At 47.0% G+C, this 24,680-nt stretch overlaps 2 protein-coding genes across 2 annotated transcripts in view; both read left to right on the top strand.

Annotated features, from left to right (window-relative positions):
* Positions 1 to 945: 945 nt before the first annotated feature.
* LOC135913078 (techylectin-5A-like) overlaps positions 946 to 24,680 on the top strand; it is a 50,272-nt gene continuing 26,537 nt past the window's right edge. The window contains exon 1 of the mRNA XM_065445745.2: positions 946 to 1,123. The gene's annotated coding sequence lies outside the window, so the exon portion shown is untranslated. The remainder of the gene's footprint in view (positions 1,124 to 24,680) is intronic.
* On the top strand, positions 8,443 to 20,162 carry LOC139055721 (uncharacterized). Its single transcript, XM_070533256.1, has 2 exons — positions 8,443 to 9,692; positions 20,036 to 20,162. Exons 1-2 carry the CDS (start codon positions 8,443 to 8,445, stop codon positions 20,160 to 20,162), a joined length of 1,377 nt encoding a protein of 458 aa, XP_070389357.1.

Genomic DNA, 24,680 nt, shown 5'->3' with positions numbered 1-24,680 from the left:
AAACGCCAGACTGTTCGCACGCGGCATTAAAATTGTCTGCTTTAAAATTTGCAGATTTTACTACATCGAACTCACGCGTGCTGGCGTGTTACCCACAAAAGAGAAACAAAATTAACTGTAATGTTGAAAACTATACAGGCTTTCTTCTACATTTTTGTGATGTATTTGCTGACGCCTATATACCAAGTGAGAAAAGTTCCTTTTGGGGGGATTTCGTGACCTGAAGAGTAGTAGCTGCTGCAGTTTCACGTTTATTTTTTTTTCAAATGGTTTGGAAATGCAGCATTGATGTGTCTAGACTTGCTGGGCGCCATTACATCATCGCGCCTACGTCAGTGCGATATCGCAGACGACAAGTGTTCTTGAAGAGTCATAATATGTAAGCTACCATTAGCTTGGAAAACGTCTCTTACCTAATGAAAGACTAGATATGTCTGAACAACGAATAATTATTTCTTTCCTGAGACCTACATGACATTTGCACGCAAACAAAATTATTGGGAAAAACTGTGCTTCACACCCGATATCGGTACGTTGTAAGTGAGCTAGTTCTGCTGAGTTCCACGTGGTCAGGACTGTATGCAATGCAACTAGAAATCCGGCACTGGAAATGTATACGTCACTGTATTGTTTTCCGGTAAGGTCTAAAGCTGAAGGCTGTCTTTCCTTATGCGTACCGCGCATTTTTCTTTTCGAACCCAGCTGCTATACGCGTAGCAAGACTTGAGTTCTTTTTTTACATGGAAGCAACGGTACTTTCAACCGAACTAAAATAACATTATAAAGATTGCTGTAACGCTACGGAAATTGAGAGATACAATCCTAGAGGTAGGAACAAGGTCACACTGTAACACAAAGCCGCTCTACAAAAATATGAATTTAGTACGAGTGTACATGGCATGTACAGGCCTGAATAAAGACAAAAGACAGTGGCGTAGAGACAATCAGTGCAGCGCGCTGCACGGATACCTAGTGCAGGTGCTCGTTTATTGTCTCAAAACATTCTTTCTGCGTTAGATATATCCGAAGTTATAGAATAGAAGCACTCTTGAAGCCGACTTCGTGATAGTCATTTGGATTGGCCAAAGCAAGTTCAGTGGAAGCAGACAGCGATCTTCGTAATGTAAGAATAATTCCATCTTATTTAGTCGTAGCGTTATGTGCATTCCGTCCGTTCGAGAAAATATTACGCAAATACAGTCTTAAAAACAGTGTATGTCGTTGCAGCAATGACCTGATAACTCTTGTTTCAAACAACTCTGGTGTTAAATCAACGCCGCTAGGCGAGCACACAGACTCACAATTACAAGTAGCTGAATGTATGAATGTTTTGTTTAATGTGTTCAAACTCAAAATAATAAAATTGAAATCACTTCTGTTCATACCGACATTCTAAAAGTGGCTCAATCGGTCTTGGCTATACTTCTTTAGGAGCCGATATTATTTCTATATAAACGCGAAATGCACCGCGTATTTTGCTTACGTGTTTGCTGGTCTCAATAGCACTGGTATAGGGTACCATTTGATCCTCAACGTAACCGTTTCATTTTAATTATATTCAATTTTCCCCGTCGTCAGCTAACCTAATGGCGCTCAACGAACCTTATGAAAGGGATAGGACAGCCGTGGACGATGGATGATAAGGAAGCTACAGAATCGAACGAAATGAATTCTTACATTACACCAACTAAAACTGACATATAAATGCACCGACAATGAGCCGCTACAAAGCTTGAAATCAAACGGGGCGAACGTATTTTTGTCGTGTGAGCTTCCAAGACATATTCTTCTCCAAATTCTGATCCAAAAATATTGAAGGCTCCTTCCTGTGTATAATCTTAAGACGTATTGAATGGTCTATATTGCACAGCTTTTGCTCATAAATTTGTGTCAGATATAGCAATCCACGAGTCAAGCCTATTTAATGAGTGGCATATTCGCTGTCCCTTGTGAGTACCTTTAAGGGACACCAAACGTTACTATCAAGTCAAGTTAAAGTGATGAAGCAATGCTCTAGAACGTCTAAGGCGTCAGTGTAATCGCGATCAGCTTTAGTAAGCGAGAAATTGAGGTAAATGCATGACACGATTGAGACCCCCCAGCGACATTCCGGTACTAGCCTTATGACGAAGGCACCCCTGATCACAATGTATTTCACTAGTACTCAGCTACTCGTATTAAAAAGTAATTTCATTAGGATATAAGACGGATGAAAATGCTACTTTACTTCTGTTCGATTTAAGAAAGAATAAAATTTTGACCTTACCCTTGAGTAGTATGGTAGGTAGGTAGGTTCAGTAGGTGGTCGAAAGGTTGCGTTTTCACTCGACTCTGCGCGCTCGACTCTGCGCCGCGCGCGCTTTGAAGTTTCAGTTGCTTCGTTATCGCGTCGTGCTGCGCTGGTTCTGCTGGCTCGCGAAACTAGAATGTGGAACAAGCAGCGAGAATGCCACGTCCATGTGAGGTCGTGGGATGCGCGAACGGTCCGCGGAACTTGCCCAAGGGCAGTTGCACCAGCGAATTCAACGTTACTTATCACTGTGTGCCAACGAGTGAACCTCTCCCTTCGAAGTGGTGAAGTGCCGTACCTCTGCCACATCGCGTTGGCAAAGAGCCGAAAAATCGCATAGTATGCTCGCTGCACTTTCGTCCAGCGCATTACGAGCTCAACGCCGACTTACTGAAGTCGTGTGGAGTACCTTTGGAAGCAATGCTTTCCCGTAGTGCTGTTCCGTCGGTCTTGTCAGCATTCTCGGATGCGCAAAAACAACTGCAGGTGGAAGACGGGGCGGTAAGTGCGACATTTGGTTTTCATGAAGGAAAAGCTACAAATGTGCTAATATGTAGAGCCATGACATACAGTTGCCGTCGTAGTAGTACGCAACGACACCGGCAGCGCGAGCCCTCAGCAGCAGGTCACGTTCATTAGTGCTTAAATCTCTGAAGTCGAGCCCAGCATCGCGAGTCAATGTGTCGTTGTCAGGGTCATCCATTGCAACGAGCGTCAACGTTAGCATCATGAAATCAAGAACCAGCATATCGTCGCACGCTTTCCCTTCCGCTAGCCATCATAGTTCCGCTTTCGCGTCGCTGTCGGCTCTGTCTTGGCTCTGTTTCTGGCCGCGCGTTTGCGTTTTGCGCAGAAAAGCCGTAGCACCATCTGCGGGCGCCCTTTTACTCAGCGTTTACTCAACGACGGCGACCACATCACTATGAGACCATGATGTCACCACTCCTCGGCTGGAGGGCGGGCGACTTGAACTGCGCTAGAGTTATTCGGACGCTTCAGAACGCATTGTCTCTTAAAATAAGTCTCTTCTTCGTATGCAACAAGCGTTTCGAGGTTTCTGAGATGGTATTTCAACAGTCCAAGTTGACTAAATATTAACCTTTAGTGTCCCTTTAAGTTTCATCATCATCATCAGCCTGGTTACGTCCACTGCAGGGCAAAGGCCTCTCCCATACTTCTCCAACAACCCTGGTCGTGTACTAACTGCGGCCATGCCGTCCCTGCAAACTTCTTAATCGCATCCGCCCACCTAACTTTCTGCCGGCCCCTGCTACGCTTCCCTTCCCTTGGGATCCAGTCCGTAACCCTTAATGACCATCGGTTATCCTCCCTCCTCATTACATGTCCTGCCCATGCCCATTTCTTTTTCTTTATTTCATCTAAGATGTCATTACCTCGCGTTTGTTCCCTCACTCAATCTGCTCTTTTCTTATCCCTTAACGTTACACCTATCATTCTTCTTTCCATAGCTCGTTGCGTTGTCCTCAATTTGAGTAGAACCCTTTTCGTAAGCCTCCAGGTTTCTGCCCCGTAGGTGAGTACTGGTAAGACACAGCTATTATACACTTTCCTCTTGAGGGATAATTGCAACCTGCTGTTCATGATCTGAGAATGCCTGCCAAACGCACCCCAGCCCATTCTTCTTCTTCTGATTATTTTCGTCTCATGATCCGGATCCGCCGTCACTACCTGCCCTAAGTAGATGTATTCCCTTACTACTTCCCGTGTGTCGCTGCCTATTGTAAATTGCTGTTCTCTTCCGAGACCGTTAAAAATTACTTTAGTTTTCTGCAGATTAATTTTTAGACCCACTCTTCTGCTTTGCCTCTCCAGGTCAGTGAGCATGCATTGCAATTGGTCCCCTTAGTTGCTAAGCAAGGCAATATCTTAGTAGCTCAGGGGACCAATTGCAATGCATGGCTTTAAGTTTACATGACTCTTAAAAGTGCTCTGAACCACCCCTCAGGCTTTGTGAAATAACACAGTCCGCGGGTAGCACATGCTGGTCTGGAAAGCTCAACGAAGTTTTGCTGTCGCACGCGGTGCGTGGAGCTCGCAAGCGGATCGCGAAGTCACCTTCATCTCAGACGGTCTCTTTTGAACAGAAGGCCCCTCTTCTCACTCTCTTCTAGACGCGATGTTTCGTCATCGAACAGACTGTTTAGTCATTCCGTTAGACGGATGCTATTGGCCGATAGCTGACATCAAGCAGCGCTCGGCTAGATGGCGCAGGTACCGCAGCAGCAGCGGGGTGCCGCCGTGAGTCCATTGGCTAAGCGCACTGCGGTGCGCTGAGAAGAACCGCGTTTGGCGCACGTTTAGCGCGTCGTAGGTACCAAAGGCGCAAGTCATGGTCATCCGAAATAACATTTGAACTGCGCGCCACGCTGACATTTAGAAAGTGGAGCGTTGTGGACACGCCCTACTGCGTTATTGTCTTCACAGTGCAGGGGATTGAAGAAAGAACGGGAGCACAGTGCAAGCCGTGTTTGCAAATGGCTCGGCTTTTGCTGAGTGCCTTCAAGTGCATTTTGCGGCAAGGCATTTCTGAAATAGCCTATTTTCATTTCAAATGCCTTTCTGCACTGGGATAAAAAGTGGTCCGAAGTCTCTTTAAACTATCTTTACAGGGTTATATTATAAAAAGTAAAATAATGGCGTCCTATAAAGCCAAATTACCAAAATTGCCACATTTTCTCTTCATGAACACTTCAGTCTCTCAGTAAATATACGAATACACTATTCGTTCAACCACGTCATTGTATAAAGTAAATAATTACAAAGCAACGTAATCTAGCCTTTATTCGCTCATCTTAGGGGAAGGACCCCGCAATTTCGAACTGAAAAATTTTTTATATGATGTAAATTAGAAAAGGCTAACAGTGAGTTTCAGTTTTATCGCTTTGTGTTTTTATTATGCCTTTAATTAAAAAATAATTTGGTGCCAGTAAACTTGCTGCAGAATTACCTAGTCACAGAATGTCACACCGCTTCAGGAAGATATAAGTTCCTTGTGGGTAGTTTTTGTTGAGTTTCTTGCTTGTCGTTACGATGCGGTGAGACGTTCCCGGTAATTTGCTTGGGTAGACAAATACCCCATCCGGTCGCGAATATATTTTCTTGTAGGTTTTCGTCCTTGGGCTGTCCACTCGGGCTTACAATATCAATATGCTGCGCTTTGTGTTGTTGCACAATTTTTCCCTTAAGATTTTCTTACCATTTTTGAACATATTTATGCACCATTTTTTTCTTTTCAGCTTTGCATGCCACCTACCATATCTGTGTCTTTCTATTTTTATTGACTACAGCTTATTTTTTGCCAATTTCACTTACTGTGTACTTGGTTGCCAACTGTTTTCTCCACTTTCTTCATTTGACGTCAACACTTTTGATCTATAAATATTAGTGTAATCCAATGTACTTTCTACAGTCTTTGTTCTAATATAATTTCCCTCTGCGCTTCCCGGTCTTCACAAGGCACCCAGCTTATGTTAACTTGCACCACCTCATTTTAGACGATATGGAGGCTACTTGAGCGCAGCGATGTCTGTGCTTCCATATTGGATAGCGTGAGCATACAGTCAAGAGCCATGATAAAGCCACCCGCATGACGATGAAACAGTCACAAAATGAACAGCGTGTGTAAGAAGCGCCACGAAATCGACGTCGACTGTTTAGATGGCAGATTAGTCGATTAGGTAAAGAATTTAGTCACTGAACATTTTGCTTTTAGGTTGGCATATTTTCGGACAGTGCTTGCTATGTGTCGTCGTAAGTATTATGTCCCTTCGAAGTCTTCGTTCACATAATTTAGTACAGGTGCGGAAACTGATGCTTTTTTGCTCATTATATTGATCTCTTTCAGCAGACATATTAACCCAAAGCTTGCGCCGTAGGCTCTTGTTCACGTGCGATAAGGCATCAAACGTTTTAACTCTTGACCTCTATTTCAAGCTGGTTCCTCCGCAAGGGGGCCAACTCAGCGGACTTGTTCCACATGAGCTCCCGATTCAACGCGTACTTCCTGCGGACTGCAACCCGGAAGCGCCAGACCGTCTGCATTATTCGACGCAGCTCGAAAAGCAGCATTCAGAGAGACCATCCGCAGCGCTGTGAGTTTCTTTTTCACATATTTACAGGCTTTGACAGCAGCAAGGCGGTGGCCGCCAAGCTAAGCCTACGGACGATTGCCAAGCTTTGCTCGCCGAGGCCACGCGCCTCGCGCCTCGGCCACGAGCCTCCTGCCCGTGCCCGAGCTTTGAGACCGAGCTTTTCGCTTCGTGAATCATCTGCCTGTCGCGTGCTGGCCCTTTGAAGGCGGGGTACGCTTCATACTCAAGATGGAGTATCAAGTGGCGGGGGAGGATATCTCCCCGGCAGAGGTTACCCAAGATCAAGGCTGGCAGTCTGTGGGGGCCAGAAGAGTTGGCGCCAAAACACGCACGGCTGACACTAATGCGCTATCGCCCCAGCCGGGAGCGCGACGTGGCAAATCAGGCGGTGCTGCGCTAAAATCCAGAGTGATACGAGCGGGACGAATGCCCTCACTTCCTCGAGATGATATCAAGACTGTGATCAGGCCGCGAGGTGGACTCAATATCTCCAAGATTGGCGTTGTTACGGTGGCTGACGCAATACTCGCCGCCGCTGGCATCAGTCAGGAAGATCTATGCCAAGATACTCTATGCCCGAATCTACAGCAAAATATTATTGTTGCTAGTACTCCCAAGCGCGAGAATGCGAACCGCTACGTCCGGATGAAGCAGATGCTCATCTCGGGCAAGGTATATGAGCTCAGTGCCTGCGAGACGGCCCCGCACTCCACGTGCGGGGCCGTCACTCCGATCACTCCGAGTGATCCGCAACATCCCTCTTCAAGACGGCCCTGACATCACCGATGCCAAGATTGTCAACACCAATAATCCACTCGCCTTTGCAGCGAAGAGAATAGCTCAAACCGGCACGGTCATCGTCGCGTTCGACGGGCATCGTGTACCGAACTTTGTCAGGTATGGACCGTTGCTCATGCAGTGCTCACTCTACCGCAAGCAACTCGACGTGTGCTATACGTGCGGCCGCCTCGGTCATCGCGCCGACGTGTGTCCCAATCCAGCTGACGCTATTTGCCGTGGCTGTGGTGCTCCTAGTCCCGATGAGCAGCATCAGTGCACCCCCAAGTGTAAGCTCTGTGGTGGCCAGCATCTCACGGCTAATAAGGACTGTGCTCAAAGATTCAAGATCCCATACATCGTCGTCGTCGCAGTGAGCGCGCCAAGATGGCCGGTGCCGTGTCACAGTCCCCTCATCAGCGCTCGGACACTGCGGAACTCGTCCAGGCTTCATCCACTCCGGGTGCTCAGCGCAGAGGACGCTCCCGTGCCAGGGGCCGCTCGAGAGTCCGTTCCGTATCCAGGGGCCACTCAGCCTCCAGGGCACGTTCCCGCTCCCGCCGTGGGTCCAGAGGACGGGCCTGTTCCCGGGCACGCTCCGGTTCTCGGCCTCGCTCCAGCTCCAGGCCGGGGCGCGACACGTCGAGGCGGACCAGGTCCCGCTCCCGCACGCCCACCGCCCTTAGAAGCAAGTTTACGCTCTCCTGGGCCGACAAGGTTCGAGGGGGACGTGAGGGTCCAAGAGGTGACGACCCGCCTCGCGATTCGCACCACGCACACGAGCTCGAGGAGTTGCGACGAGTTAACGAGCAGTTGAGGAAAGAAAACGCGCAGGTTAGACAAGCAATGTGCAGGCTAGCTGCGGATATGGCGGAGATTAGGAAACTCGCGCTTTCACCCTCCTCGTCGCAACCCCCTTTGGCGCCGGTCGCCATGGATACATCCGAGACATCCCATGCGGCGCGCGCGCCCAAGCGTCTAGCGGTAGAGAACAGAGAGGAAGACGAGACTATAAAATTGCTCTCAGAACTCAAGAATGCTCTCACCAGCATGCAGGCTAGCTTAGCTAAGGTCCAGGAAGCTATATCGCACCCAAAATGGGCTTAGGTGCACTCAGTGAACGGATAAGCAAATTAGAGGAGGTCGATGCCAGGAGAGAACCCAGCCCTGCTCCTTCGCAAGTCGCAACACGACGTCATGTACTAGCACCACCGATGGAGGGTGCGATTCTCAGGGCCGTTCAAGCCTCCTCTCAGCCTAGCCATGGATAGTGCGGACCAGAACTTTAGTAATTGGCAATGGAACTGCGGAGGGTTTCCCAACAAGAAGCCGCTTCTGCAGCAATATTTAAGAACTCTCACGGTTAAGCCCCAAATCATCGCTATTCAGGAAGTTGCAACTAGTACTCCTCTCAAACTCGCAGGTTATCTGGTAGTATCCTCACATTCAGGAGGCAGGGGAGTTGCTACCCTTGTCAGCAAAAGGTACAATTGCCTCTCTCGCGACCTCGGCCCAGTTGGTGATGGCATCGAGTACGCCATGACTGAAATCCTCATGAACCCACCCAGAAAGGGCCTCAGAAGAAACAGCCTTTATATCCTCAACGTATTCTGCAGCCCCAGCTACCGCAGGGCGAGGGCGAACTCTCTCCTCAAGAGGGCCGTCAGCCTGGCCGGTGCGCACCCCCTTGTCATCGTCGGGGATTTCAAGGCTCCACATAGGGTGTGGGGGTACACCCATGACACGCCCAAGGGACGCGAACTGTGGCAGACTGCGATGGAACTGGACTTGACCCTTATCACCGATAAGGACTTCCCCACTAGGAGAGGCAACTCCGCATGCCGGGACACTACCCCAGACCTCTCTTTTGTCAAGAACGTAGGGGAGGTCAAGTGGGTCAACACGGCTCTAGACCTCGGAAGTGACCACTACGTCATCGAAGTCTCCCTCCCGATAGCCCGCTATAACACGAGGAAATTCAAGCTGATCGACTGGGACGTTTTCCGCAAGATCAGAGCCGAGCGCGCACCGATGGCGGAGACAGATTTTGAAGGTTGGTGCAAAGGGATAAGGGATGACGCCGCGGCGGCAACGAAGGAGGTCGTCACTGAGCTCGACATTGACAAGATGGATAGCAAATTGGCGCACCTGCTGGAAGCCAAGCAAGCCCTCCTCACGAGATGGAAGGGGCAGAGGCATAACAGGCGACTCCGCAAGAAGGTTTCGGAAGTTAACAGGGAGATCGAACATCACTGCAAGAACCTGTGTAAGCAACAATGGGCTGAGCTCTGCGAATCCGTCGAGGGTCAGCTCAGATCAGGCAAGAGCTGGGGTCTGCTCAAACACCTTCTCGATGAGGGCAGCACCAGATCCAGCCAGAGACGATCCCTCGCGCGAGCCATCCACCTCGCTACGGACTCTACCCCGGACGTGTCGATTGTCTACAGGCTCATAGACAAGTACCTGCCGGTCGCGGATAGCTCTGCCCCTACCCAGTTCCCGGACTACGCGGGGTGTGCGGTGCCGGAGTTGGACCAGGACTTTACCGTGGCCGAGATCCGAGATGTCCTCTTCTCACTCAACGTCAAATCTGCCCCTGGTCCAGATGGCGTCACTAACAAGATGCTGAGGAATCTCGATGATGAGTCGATCGACTTCCTCACTGAAAGGATTAATGAAGTCTGGCGCAGTGAACAGGTCCCCACACAGTGGAAGGCGGCCTGCACGGTACTCATCCCCAAACCCGGTAAAGCACCAGGAATAGAGAATCTAAGACCAATTTCCCTGACGTCCTGCGTTGGTAAGGTTGCAGAGCATGCCCTGCTCAACCGGCTCAAGGTGCACATCGAGGCCAATGACATGTACACCCACAATATGATTGGTTTCAGAGCCGGCCTCTCGACACAGGACGCTATGAAGCTGATAAAGCATCTGATCATCGACCGGAGCACGGGAGATACCAGAGCCATCCGTGGACTAGACCTGCAGAAGGCATTCGACAATATTTCACACTAGTTCATTCTCCAGTCTATTGCCGGCCTCGGGCTCGGGAAGAGGGCCTACGACTTCGTCCGATCCTTCCTTAGCCAGAGAACTGCCAAGCTCAAGATCGAAGGATACCTTTCGCAAGAGATCACCCTCGGTTCATGCGGCACGCCTCAGGGCTCAGTCATCTCGCCAACATTATTTAACATCGCAATGATCGGGCTTTCTAAGGAGCTCGCGAAGATTCAAGGAATGAACCACACTATCTACGCAGATGACATCACCATCTGGTGCGTCGGCGGGAGCGACGGCCAAGTTGAAGCCGCCATGCAGAGCGCCATCGATGCGACAGAGCACTTCCTCCGCCCCACTGGGCTCAGATGTTCTCCATCAAAATCTGTGCTACTTCTCTACAAGAAAAGACCCAGAGGTGGCGGCCATCGTGATTGGAAACCGGCGTCCGAAAGCGAAATACGGCTTTTCACTGGTGACGGGTCTCCGGTGCCTAGAGTGGACTCACTCCGAATATTGGGGATGTATATCGAGTCTAACGGTTCCAATGGAACCGCACTCAGAAAGATCACCGCCAAGACGGAGAGTGCTCTCGGCCTCATTCGGAGGATCCCCAACAGGCACCGGGGAATGAAGGAAGAAAATCTCATCCGCATTATACATGCTTTTGTTCTCTGCCACCTTTCATACTCGGCGGCCATGCATAATTGGCATGTGGCTGAGAGGAACAAGCTCAATTCACTCATCAGAAAGGTTTTTAAGCTTGCCCTCGGCTTGCCCGCAAGCACACAAACCGAAAACCTGTTGAAGCTCGGAGTGCACAACACGTTCGAAGAGATTATCGAGGCACAAGAGCACTCACAGCTGCTCAGGCTATCCGGCACCCCGACGGGCCGCAAGATACTCGACGAGATGGGCCTCAATCCTGTCGACCAGTGCCCTGACGCCATGCGGATTCCCAGCGACATCAGGTCTCAACTGCACATCGCGCCCCTGCCCCGCAATATGCACCCCGCAAACAACGTCGGCAGACGTCGGGCCAGGGGTAGAGTTCTACTCGAGCATGTCCACATTAACGAGCAATAACTCAACGAGCAATAACCACATTGAGGCAAGCTTCGTGGATGCCGCGGCATATGTCTAACAAGAGGCATTCGCCGTCTCCATCGTAGACTCCAATTCTAGGCTCACTTGCTGCGCTACGGTACGCACTTCAAGGCCCGTGGTAGCCGAACAGGTGGCAATCACGCTGGCTGTGCTCGATGGTCGCAGAGAGTCAATATATAGTGATTCCAAGGCAGCCATTAAGGCCTACCAAACCGGTATGGCCTCCCCCCAGGCCCTCTGCATTCTCCAAAGCGCCAAAAGTATCTCTCCGCATTCTTTATTTTGGTTTCCCGCTCACTTGGGGTCGATTGAGGGTTCTCCCTCTAACCCTAACGAGGGCGCACACGAGGCCGCGCGAGGACTCACTGACCGCGCCGCCTCAGCAGTCCCTCAGCCCCGCGGGGAACCCTTGCTTACGTTTAATGAGATCACCACGCACTACTATCTGTCAAGACGGGTCTTCCCCCTCCCGCACCCCGCCTTATGTAGGGCGCGGGCGGTTACCCTTCGACTTTTACAAGCCCGTGCGTACCCTAACCTCGCAGTTTTTCATGCCATATACCCCGAAAGATACCCCAGTGCGGACTGCCCTGCCTGTGGACTAAGGGCAACATTGGACCATGTGTTGTGGGGGCGTGAAGCCATCGGCTCCTCCTTCAGCGAGGATAGGTGGGCTGCGCTCTTGGGCAGCCCCGAACTCAACGACCAAACCCTGGCCGTCCAGAGTGCCCACGATCGGGCCGTCAAGCTCGGCCTGGCGGTCCCTATGTGGGACTAGCCGGGTGGCGCGAGGTCTCCCCTGCGTCTTCTCTGGACCAAAAAAAAAGTTACTTCACTCACTCACTCACTCTCTTTCAAGCTTTTTGTGTATAGTTTCTGTCTAATTCTGTGTTACTTTTTCCGTCCTACTTGCACGCCTTAATCGTAATAATATGGTAGCTAACCAAGAACAAAGTGTTGAAAGCATTTCTAAAGGTACATGCGGCCTATCCAGTTGATTCAATGCTCAAGTGACGTAATGAGAGCAGCATTCCGGGAAAGTTGGTAATCCATTACTCAAATGATATTGCGCAACAAAAAACGACAGGGACGTAAGAGAAGAGAATATTTGCGCTTGGTGTGTCGTCTTCTCTTACGTCCATGTCGTTTTTTGTTGCCCAATATCATATTAGTAAAAGTGATGGTTGATGCATAAGGAGTAACTCTTTCTGCAATGCTGGAATGTTTACAATACATACCGAGCTGTGCAACACACACACTTACGTTGCCATCATCACATCTGCTACTTCCGATTTTACGAGTACAAGGGGAAGAACCTATGTGAAGTAGCTGAATTCGATGACAATCAGATAGAGAGAGAGATAATTTAATTGAAAGAAGGCAGAGAGGTCGGCCTGAGCTAAGGTGCTCTAGCCTGCTACTCTGCGCAGGGGGAGGGGGAACGGGGACATAAAGATGTGATGAGGGATGATGATGACATAGCAAGAGAGATGCGCAAAGGCGAAAGCAAGTTCAACACTCTGATGATAACCATTCACAAATATCATCCATGAAGCCACAATCAGGCTTCGCATCAAGTTTGTAGTCACTAATTTGAGTGAACATAAAAATAGAGGCGTTAGGACGAAGCTGGTGGGGGCCTCCCCTCCCCTGCGGGCCTCCCCTGCTCAGTGCTCAGCTCCGCTAACACTGGTTGTCATTACGGTCACCTCTGCCTGTGCGTACACCGAGGACGGTAATGACAATCAGTGTTAGCGCAGCTGAGCACTGGCTTTTCAAATAGAAGAAGTGTCTAGAAAGGGCTGTAGGCGCTAAATAAGTGATAATATTAGAGTAGAACTTAGTAACGTGCAGAAGAATTGATGTTAGAAAACGCAGAAATAAACTTAATTTATGCGATAGAAACGTCTCAACGTTGCGTTCAGTTGCTAAGATTCCAAGCGCGGAAGTGCCCAAGCGCAGCTCACTGGTGCGGTTGGGTTTCAATATCGGTCTCTACGCGGAGTGACTGGGTTCAATCCTTCATGACACTTTTCTTTGTTTTCTTTATTCTTTTTCTTTTTTTTCTTTGCCCTGCGACACTTTGCCGTGCGTAAAACCTTATTGGTAAAATAATATTGGACAACTGAATGGTGACCGCAAGCACAGGGTCCTCGTTGCCACTCCAGAGCTACATGTACCGGGCAATCGGGTAATTCGTTTGAGCACGTTTATTCCGCGTTGGTAAATTATGTTTATTCCTCAATTTACATGCACGTGCAAAAACAGCTAAACAGGCTTCCTTGAACGTGTGACCCGATGGACGCATACTGCTTGACAGAAAGCATCCCGGATGCCTTCCTTGCTGTCATGTTGCCCTTGTGAGATGTAAGGGACCAAAAGATTTTCGCTGTGTCATGAAGACTGCTGCAGAAAATAAACATAAAGAAACAAACAAAAATATCTAGTGAGTTGGTATTGAATCAGACCCGTACCCTCTGACGTAACAATCGGACATTTAACGTGCGGCAAAGAACGGGCAACTTGCAGTCATTTCTCTACTCGTGATTTTGTGGTCTTTTCTCGCATCAACATTCCAGCGCTGTGTGCTGTGGTGGGGCACGTCTGAGTGAGCGAGAATCGGCAAGCTCATCAATGCTTCAACAACCGCTACACCATCTTTTATGGAGCTGATGCACGCATTCCCAGAAAAAGAATACGCGTTACATTCGTTGCCTCACGACGCGGTAACATGATGACGTGTGCGCCTGTGATTCCCGTAATCTACGCACATGTCTAAGTTACGAACCTGGTGAAGCCGAAGTTGCGTTGCACACTTTAGCTCACCAGAAACCGCGAATCGCAACTCTTCACAAAATAGTTATCTCCGTTGACCGGTACTTAAAACCCATTCAGTTTTCATCTGCTAAGAGGCGTTAGGGACCCTTGTAGAGTTTCCAGAAATTAATTTTCTACGTTTATCCAAAAAGAACGCTTTAATAGTACCGCTATGGAGATCACCAGCGGCAATTTGGAGAACGTTTAAACTGACCACGACACGGTCGTTTAACGGTTCTTAGTTTGTATTGGTAATTCGAAATCGAGTGCCAGATATTGTTAAACAAAAAAGAAATCAGCGCTCTCCACGCACATTTTAACGGGAAATTCATTACGAAATCACTGCGTCTTAACTCCTCCCACCGACACGGACCGCCAATTTGGCAATGCTGTGTGACGTCAGGAACGGAAGGGCCACCTCCGTGTCTTCTGCTGTCAAACTGTTCGATAACACATAAGACATTTCTGTACGCTCTAGTCATAATGGCGTAGCAAGGGCGGCACCGCTAAATTTTCCCGCAATTTCTTCACTTGCGCAAGAAAAGCAGTACAAAACTGCAGTACAAACAGTACAAAGCAGCATAACCTTTGATAATGGCTTCTATTACCTGAGCAAGCCTTTTCAATGGCGCCTATTCACATCCTTACCACTCAGTGTCGCCAGACGCCTTACAGTTCAATTACGACACTTAAAATGTAAATTACGGTTAAATTACAAAACTTAAAAATTCAAATACATTTCTTTAGTGCGCCAAATGCACTCAAACTTTGCCAGCTGGCTGCATGATGCGTACGGTTCAACATGCGATGCACAACTTAAGCTTAAATATTTGGTGGCACTGTCCTAATAAAGACTTAGCATGACCCCTTACAAAATTATTTATAGAAAGTCTATAGACGTTCTATAGACATTTGTCCATGAAGCCTGTAGACTCAATAGACATTTCTTTAGAATAGTCTATAGACAGTCTATGACATATGGCCATACACTTTTCATAGACTAGTCTATCAAAAGGCTGAGGCTATAGACTGTCTTCAGAGTAATGAAAATTGATGTTTTGACAATTGTCTGCAGGATGTCTTAAGACAAGTGTATAGGCTTATAGTTCTACATTTGTCGACTGAAGTTTATAGAATGTCTATAGACTATCTATAGACTATTCCTATGGACAAGTCTATAGAGAGTCTATAGACTTTGGCCGTACACTTTTTATAGACTAGTCTATAAAAAGTCTGAGTCTATAGACTGTCTATAGATTAATGAAAATTAACGTTTGTAGACAAATGCCCGCAGAATGTTATAGACAAAAGTGTATAGGGATATACAGTTCATATTTGTAGACTGAAGTCTCCAGCATGTCTATAGACAAATGTCTATAGATAGTCTATACACATTTGTCTATGGATAATCCATAGGCTTTATTCTACAAAAATAGAACTATATACAGTTCTGTTTTTGTACACTGAAGTTCATAAAATGTCTATAAGCAAATGTATATAGACTGCATACAGACATTTATTTGTCTATAGACATTCTACAGACTTCAGTGTACAAAAACTGAACTACACATTCCTATGCACTATTTTTCTATGACATTCTGCAGACATTTGTCAACAAACATCAGTTTTGATTGATCTATATAGACAGTGTATAGACACAGATATTTTACAGACAAGTCTACAAAGCGTGTATAAGGCGATAAGTTTATAGCTATCTGCTATCTCCAAGTTAGTTTACATTTTTGTTTACATGCGGCAGCAAAAAAAATTAAATGTATTTATGCATGTGCACTTGTTGCTTTTCATCTGCACTTATGCATTAACGCTAGTAGATAAATAATGCTCCTGAACTACCTGTACGCTCATATATATTGCATAAACAGACAGAATTAAAGTGCTGAATCATGCCGTGCAAAAAAGGAAACAGATGCACGAGCAATGATTAACTGTTTTTGTTGCACGATACAATAGATGAATTTGTTAAAATACATGTTTTATGCTATCACTGAAAGAGACTAAATATTTAGATTACTTCTCCTTGGCAAGCATGGTCGCCAGGCTGGCCTTGACCTTGACCATTTTACTTTCTGTGAAATATGGCATCAACGTTCTTAAACTCGATGTGGTAGCTGTTTCAGCACTGATGAGTACGCCGATATTCGCTCACTAGGAGTGCCACGCCGCAACCTACAAAGCAGGAGCGTTGACACGACACAAGCGTTCTTTTAGGTGCTTCATGTGCCTATGCATGACGCGTCCCAAAGTAAAATATGGGGAAGCAACACATACGTCAAATGCACTTCCGCAAAAAAAAAATTAATCGCGATTTAGCAGTAACTACGAAAGAAATGCGCTAGCATTACATTACAATTCTTTGATGTACCAGATCAGACACATCGCGTTAACCGCAATCCAAAATGATTTTCAGGAACTGAGTCGACACGTGTCTTGCCTCAGAGCAAAGAGCAACCTACGGAGGTCTGCAGCAGACCACCGTCACTCACACTATACATTGCTATATGCAACTACATATACAAATACACATACGCGATCTCCTAAACCCTCCCAACCCCTGGCTACCTCTACCACGTGACAGCTTTCCTACACTTCGCACACATGCACTTTTTTGCACTTTGAGACACTTATTGCTATCGTATTAACATGAAATCTGCCGGATCCGTCCAACGCACTTGTGAAAAAGTTTAATTGTGCATCCTTTAGCTACAACCTATCAAGAAAGCCGAAATTTTTGAAGTTGTGCCCCAAATTACACCACTCATATACAAGGTGTCTCAGGTACCCTTGTCACAGCGTTAGAAAAAAGCGGATAATTATGGGCGAATAAAATTACGTGGTTGTTTTTCGGAGCCTAGTTTAAAATCGCTATCAAAATTTTAGTCGCTTACATCAAAAAAGTTATATGACATAATTTGCTAATTGATTCTGTGTAGATTTAATACGTAAATAGGAGAGTTGTGGATAATTGAATGAGACCTGATAATGAGATATTTTTGGCTGGGTGGAGATCTAATACCCGAAAAGAGAAAGCAAGCGAAATACGTTATGTAGGAAGTAAATGCGCACCCTCGCGCACAGCACCATAGCGCCCTTAGAAAGTGCCTGTGGGAAAGTCAACTTTTTATTCTTTTGCTGAGTCATGTGGCAACGATAACAGCAGGCGTGTTCTTTGTACACTACGACAATTATTGCGCATAATTATCAAGAAAAAAATTTTGCTGCAATCACGATACTCCCTAATGCTAAATATGAGCGCAGCTGTATACGCGTTTTCATTTTACATATATAGAGGCAAAGAATTCAAGGGAGACATGTAGCAGAGGTCAAGTGCGTCGGCTTTTATACATGACTCATCGAAGGTTCCAGTATAATCGCCGGTGCCTCTGAGCTTCCAAAAAAGTACTCCGCTATTCGAGCCGCGCATACAATAAGATTACAAAACAGTCGCAAACAAAGACAATCGAAGCAAGCCTGAACGAGACCGAACCAACCAAACCAAACAAGCGCGAGCAAGAGCTAACGCGAGGAGACAGTAGGAAATGAGTGGTCGGGCGTGTCCGCATGAAACCAGTTTCCCGCGGGCCTCTAACTGAAGGAACGACTCTCATTGGTCTCCGCCGTTCGCGGCTCGCGTCTTGCATCTGCCGCTCTGCGTTCGCTCTTTCATCTTTCACTGTTGTGCTCGTTCACTCAGTTAAGCCGCCGACGCTGCAGACGCTCGCCGAAGGAACGGGAGAGGAGAACTCCAACAAAATTTTCGCCGGCGTGATAAGCCTAGTTTAAGATAATTTAGACATGCAATAGCCACTGCGGAAAATATTACGCTTAAAATAGAGGCCCATCTATCACAAAGAGCTCGAGAAATCTGTGTTTTTCATACCGAAACTGAAAAAAAAGTGACGTACAGTGAAGAATGTGGGGAATCAGAGCAAGCGCTGTCTGCTGTCCTTGCTTGTATTCCCACGGGTACCACACTCTCAAGTTCAAGAAATGGCCACAGAGGGTGAAAAAGTCAACCACGCGCAGCTTCTAATAAAACCTGCAGACTAGAAACACTTAGGAATGCCTTTGTTAGTTTCAATATCAGCCGCTAGAGGTGCCGTAATAAGCGCAATATTAACTTAAAACCTTTCTCCTTCAATTATCGAAGCATTTTTATTACATTAAAGAAAGCAAAGTTATTATTCTAATTTGATATTGTATTATTTATTAGTAAGCTTTTGGGTCTTCTTTTTCATTATAAACGTTAATAGTGTTCAGCATCATTGATCTTCCACATGAGCTCTGGCCTAAACTTAAAATTTTTACCAGGATTATCGAGTGCACCGCGGGAGGGATTCATTCGTTCGTACACTTAGGCTGGTTTCTTCTGTTGCTAAAATAAGTTTATTGCGCTTCGATGTCTCGCGTTTGTTAAACTTGTGAAGTGACCAGTTTGCAAGCGGACATTAAGCCCGAAGGCTACGTTTCGGTCGTGAGCCATACGGAACACGTCTGCATCGGAACTGTGAGCTGGATTCTGCTGCGGCTGACAATGACAATAATGGTGAGTCGTTTAACACCGCTACTTGAATTGTTATAAAATATTGATTTCAGTACCTTACAAGCGGAGACAAGTTAACGAAGTAGATCTTGCATTACATATGGGCAGTCATGACCCTCTGTTGCCGTTTCTTAAATAAACGTTTAGTTGCAAGGCCGTCGTTATACATACAATCATGAAAGAAAGAGCGAGCGACATCAGAACGCGCGTCACATTTGTCATCTTATTGTAACCGTGGCCATAGGTGACTGAGTAGCCTTATCAATATATATATATATATATATACAGTGAAGTAGACGCGCGTATGAAGCAGTTTATTGACGTTTCGGCCGGGGTCCGGCCTTCATCAGAAACATTCTGATGAAGGCCGGACCCCGGCCAAAACGTCAATAAACCGCTTCATACGCGCGTCTACTTCACTATGAATATTTCCCCGGACCCAGAACTGCTTTTTTTCTGGTGTATATATATATATATAAATATATATATAACTTACTTTCGAGTCCGCGGGCAACTTCTTTCGTCCACAAAACCGAATAACCATACTCAAATGAAGTGACTGTGCCGAATTGAATTGAGTAAACAGCTGCAAGCATTATAATTCACCATATTTCTTACTTGCTGGTGCCAAATATTCTTGCTGTTCAGTTTGTTTTACAGTAGGGCATTTATATTCGCAGTAGTACAACGGTGCATCACGTTCGTGCAGAAAAATAATGCATCAGTTCTAATAGCTTTATGATTTTCATGCATTCGCCTGTGGAACCAGTAGTGTGATTGCTTCTAGTGTATAAATGAGCGCAGAAATGCTCTCAATTGTGATCGTAATAATACTTAAGCTGCTGGTATGCATTGTAGTTAGGCAGACATCAATTTTTTGGACCGTAGCAATATATATTTAACATGCGCCTTAAGCACCCTAGAACAGACAGTGTACATTTGCATGGGTTCTGTAGTTGCGAACAAATAAAATATATATGTCCCACCTTTTAGCATTTCATATTGCAAAATTGTGCTTCTGCAATTTCTGATGCAGTCAAAATTTTTGTTCCAGACATGCAATAATGAGGACGGCACCAGTACTGAGCAACGCACTCCATGCACTAAAAAGAAGCTGCTGCTTGCTACAACAAGGCCATTGTGTGGACTTTGGCTGCTACTACAAGGTAAACAACACCTGGTTCAGAAATAAATATGCTTGCTATATGCTATATTGAATTGCTAGTCTCGAGATACATATAATTCGTTCGCAACAGATATGAATCTTTGTTCATATTTATGGTGCACTACAATTGGTTCGAGTATAAAAGAAAACACTACATGAGTTTGGCTAATCTGTGTTGTATCTCATGTGTCACTGCTCTGCCCCAACAGGGCCTGTGCCAAGCACATCTTAGTCATCACAGGAGCTCCCATCTACACCAACAGGAAGGGGCTTGAGCCGAATTTGCAAGGCTTTCACATCACGACAAAAGAAGCGCATACAGAAGAATTTAAATGAGAAATCAAATCTGCAGAGGATTGTGTCAAGACTGAAAAGAGCATCAGCCACCATTCCACCAGCACGTACATTTGGTCGATTCATCCAGCCAACTCAGAAAGGACTTTCTAGAAATTCTTCGTTTTCAGACGAATCTGCAACTTCTGACCAAGCATGGACGATGCTGGCCAAAAGAGTTCTGTCAGATTGCCCTTAATCAGTTTCCTGGCCATGCCAATTCCATTTATGCAAAGTGTATTTTTTTCTATAAATGCAAGCTTTTTCATAGGCCATTCTCGTTAAAGATAATTCATCCTCACCCAAGCATAAAGTTCAACTGATTCTTCGCTGATACTTAATACGAGTCACTGTATAGTAGCGTAACATATCTGCAGCAGTATGTTCTAGTGTATGTTGTCATGCGCATTTCCTCTCCTAAAATAGCTGATGCAGCATCGGCATTTGTCTTGCTTTAACCTACGCAGCGTGTACTATGCACCATTTTACTTTTCTGGATGTGTTTAGGCCTCAATGCTTGCAGAGCAGAGTGTGGTCCTTCTTGGATGCAAGCTTTCTCATTTTCTATATTCTTAGTCTCGTTAATGATTGCTCTTCTTCCTCGATAGCCCTGTTTTCGAGCAAGCTACACTGAAGTGAGCTCAATCTGGTTTTGCTGCCCCACTTGGTTATGGTCGCCGTGTTACGTTTCTCGGATGTGGGGGCCTGGTCAGTTGCTTGGTAAGCAGTCTCTCGACGTAAGAATTTGTTCCTGCAGTTCGCACAAAGACATAGACTCCCAGTATACACGCACCGTAATTGGAGCTCCCTGTTCGTTCTTTCCTGCTGAAGCCATAGGCAAATTGTGCTTGTGGCCTTCCTCGGCCGGGATTTGCTGAGAACGGAGACCAGCATATGTGCTTACATGGTCCGAAGTTTATGACGTTGCTAGCCACATGCGTGCAAAGGCTCGCAAAAGTGGCTGCTGAAGGTGATGCCCACGGAACCAATTAATTTTTTCGGGGGCCCCACGTTAGTGGCCCCAGAAAGAAAAGAAACGTGCAGCTTGGAAAGGAGTTAACGCTAAAATACCGGGTGTCCATGTCGCTGTGTTGGTTGCGGCAGCAGATGTCTGCGTCACCTCAGTGCCTCACAATGTAAGTTGCTCATCAATGGCACCTGTCGGTTCAAACAGGTGTGAAGCTCTGTCCACTTTTTTTGCACTGCAGGTTGTTGCTCGTTACAAGACAACCACGTGCGACGAAGGCAAGCGCTATGCCTGTAAGAAGTCGGCTGAATGTATCGTAAGAGACCCGTGTATGTGAATGCTCAATATTGCCATGTGGTTCGTAGCCAATGTTTAATGTATTGTCTGAGCCCTATCAGGTGATTGATTACTGTTTAATTTCGCTACAGTCGCCGTGTTATGCTTCTCGGTTGTGGCGGCCTGTTCACTTGCATTGGGAAGCAGTCTCTCGAAGTAAGCATTTGCTCCTGCAGTCTCCACAGCGACATAGACTCCCAATTTAAGCACACCGTGATTAGTGCTCCCCATTTGCCCTTTCCTGCTGCAGCCATGGGAAATTTTGCCTGTGGCCTTTCTGGGCGGTGATTAGGCATGAACGGAGACCAGAAAACGTGCGCACACGGTTCGAAGTGCATGAAGTTGATAGCCGTGTGTGTGGAAAGCCCGCAAAAGTGGCAGCCGAAGGTGATACCCACGAAAGTGACTTGTTCGCATTGAGACAAAGTGGGACACCAAGTGTGAGCCACACATTAGCGGCCCCCGAGAGAAAAGAAACGTGCAATTGGGAAAGGAGTTAACGCTAAAATGCCAGGTAGTCCATGTCGCTGTGTTGGCTGCGGCAGCAGATGCCTGCATCACCCCATTCCTTTTCAATGCAAGTTTTTCATCTTTAACGGAGACTGTCGCTGCAAACAGGTGGGACACTCTGTCCTATCTGCTTGCGCCGCTGGTTGTCGCTCGTTACCAGACTGTCATTTGCGACAACGACGGTGAGCTGTTTACGAGCTGGCGTCAATGATTCCAGTGTATCTCGACATGCAAATTTTATTTTCGCTCTTGCAGGAGAATGTACACTGCGTGTCTTATGCCAATAAAGTCGCACGTTCTGTTCACTCACTTGTGGCTCGTTTGTATGGGTGTCAGTAGAGGCTCTATGGTCTCCTGGCAATTAGAACCTACCGGCTACGCGGCAGCCAAGACAGTGAGGCATGCTGCATAGCCGGCAGGGCAAGCACGGCCAGTATCAGCGTACGGTACCGGTGAGAAACGGCCATATTAGATTTTGCTAAAAAAATGCACTTCCGCTTCCTGGTTGATCGGCGCCATCTGGCGTCCACCTAGGTAAGTTCCATGCGCTGCAGCTGAATATTTTCGTGCCACTGCGTAAGGTACAGTTTTGCTTCTCTAAACTTGGCTCTTTATTTTATGGTATTCCGTCCCCTTGTCTCAGCCAACAGGTCCCGCACGTCTGCTCGCCACAGAGTTAGTATACCTTGTCAGCTGCTTCGTGTGTACTGACAGCGCTGTTGCGCGCCCGCGATGTTGTTTTAATTTGAAGTAGACCAGCCGGTTTTCTCTATCTAGTTCTAGTCTACGTTCAAAAGCAGGGCCTCGATGCGTTCTGCGCCCGCTCAAAGAATAGCGCATTCCGGTGGCCAAGCTAAAGGTGCGGTATAGTGCGGCATAACGCGGACGCAATCCACGCGTTGCGCAGTTATGCTACGTCGGAGAAAATTGGATGCTTTCCACTCTAGTGTGGCTGGAGTGCGACGTGTGAATGAAACCTGTCCTATCACACGCCGGACCAGATGGAACAGGGTGCATCATGTACTAGCTTGGCTGAACCCCAGCATGCTGTTCGGTTTCACTGAACCGAGTGTGTTGCGTTTACGCCTTCGACAAAGCTGCTGCGGGTCAGTTTTAAAGCACAGGGTAAAATTTTGGCAATCTGAGAGTCTCCGACATGAAGTATCCTTTGACCTATCTGATTTCACCGGCCGCTTCCTGGCATGCTGGAAGCACCAAACTCATCGACAGATCAGACTGATCAAACTACCGCCATCTGTATTACAGAATAATACGTAGCTCAGGCTTGGCATGGCCATGCTAGTGTTCCTGTATACGCTCCCTGTGGGATCATATACAGGGACACTAGGCCGCGCTAGAGGGGCTCGGTGCTAAGGGTGTGTAAACTAACGGCATGCTCACAGCCAGACAGGCTAAACGGCGGTTGTGATAACGCTTCGCCTATTTCGCTCTGGCGGCTTTGAATTCACACATGGCTTGCCGCCGCTCTATACTATGGCTGCCGCGTCGCGTTCTCCTTCGTGACAAACGCAGCATGCGGTTCTGCTCGTTTCTGGCGCTGTGTCAGAAAGTATTTCGATCGCCTATTTCGACGGGTCCGATGCAGACACGCACGAAATGTCTTGAAGATGATGCACTACCGGAAATTATCGCTCGAGAATATCGCCCTTGATTACAACTTACCTTTGAACGTTACCTTTGGGCTTTCATATGCCATCGCGGCATGTAGCACTTATAGTCGCCCCGAGAAGACGTTTGCCAAGGAAATCTTGGTTGGTAAGTGACTGTGCTGTTGAAATGTAGCTTGTGAAGTTTCATCAACTACAGTTTACATGCTTTGTGCGCGCTGGCTTATCCGCGTCGTACTCGCCTGCTGCCCCTCGGTGCACGCTTTCGCTCCGAAAGCTGGGACAGGCAGGATGTGCTCGGCCTTCCTCTCTGCTCAAATCACGAGCGCCATAGGGAGAGCGCAAGCTGAGAGAGGCACCCGTCAGCTCGTAAACCATGACAGAGCAATGCGCCTGGCTGCACAGGCGTGACATGGAGCAACTGAGAATTACGAACCGTACGCAACTGTAGTTGCGTACGGTTCTTCAATATTCGCCTTATCCGCATTGCTACCGCTTTGCCACTATGTGCACGCGTCATCTGAATATGCACTCTTTATTAATTGCTGAAAAGGAAATTACGCAATTGCCAACACTGCGTCGTTGCCAAGGTTACTTTGATAGCATACACTAGGCATTTGTAGCCAATTTAGCTCAAGTGATATTTCGTTGCAGTCGGCCATTAAGAGCTGCGCTTCTGAAGCGTACTGCTCGAGCGGCGAGCCTGAAACGAAGAGCCTGTTTTCCCTCTGAAATTGTTTTACAGCGTGGGTATTCTGTGCGCTTACGCGCGCAGTCACATGGTATTCTTTTTTTAATATGCGAGTTTTCTCGCGCAGCCCCCCAAAATAAAGACACCATATTTGCCTAGCTGCAAACATCTTAATTTATGCCCCATACGATTCTGTAAGGCTGTCTCGTTGGAGTCTTGCCAATATCAAGTTAAAAATCTTCCATTAGTGTATGTGGATATTGTAAAGTGTTTTTCTTTTCTTTTTTTTCTCTTTTTCCTTTTTTTCTGTTTTTGTGCGTGCGGCAGCTGGTTGAACATTTGAATACATGCCTTACAGTCTGTATATAGTATCTTGTATTGTATGCGTA

The sequence above is a fragment of the Dermacentor albipictus genome, chromosome 2, assembly GCF_038994185.2.
Source record: "Dermacentor albipictus isolate Rhodes 1998 colony chromosome 2, USDA_Dalb.pri_finalv2, whole genome shotgun sequence".
In the NCBI taxonomy this organism is placed as follows: Eukaryota; Metazoa; Arthropoda; class Arachnida; order Ixodida; family Ixodidae; genus Dermacentor; species Dermacentor albipictus.
Note: the sequence above shows the minus strand (reverse complement) of the source record. Positions and strands in the feature narration are given on the sequence as shown.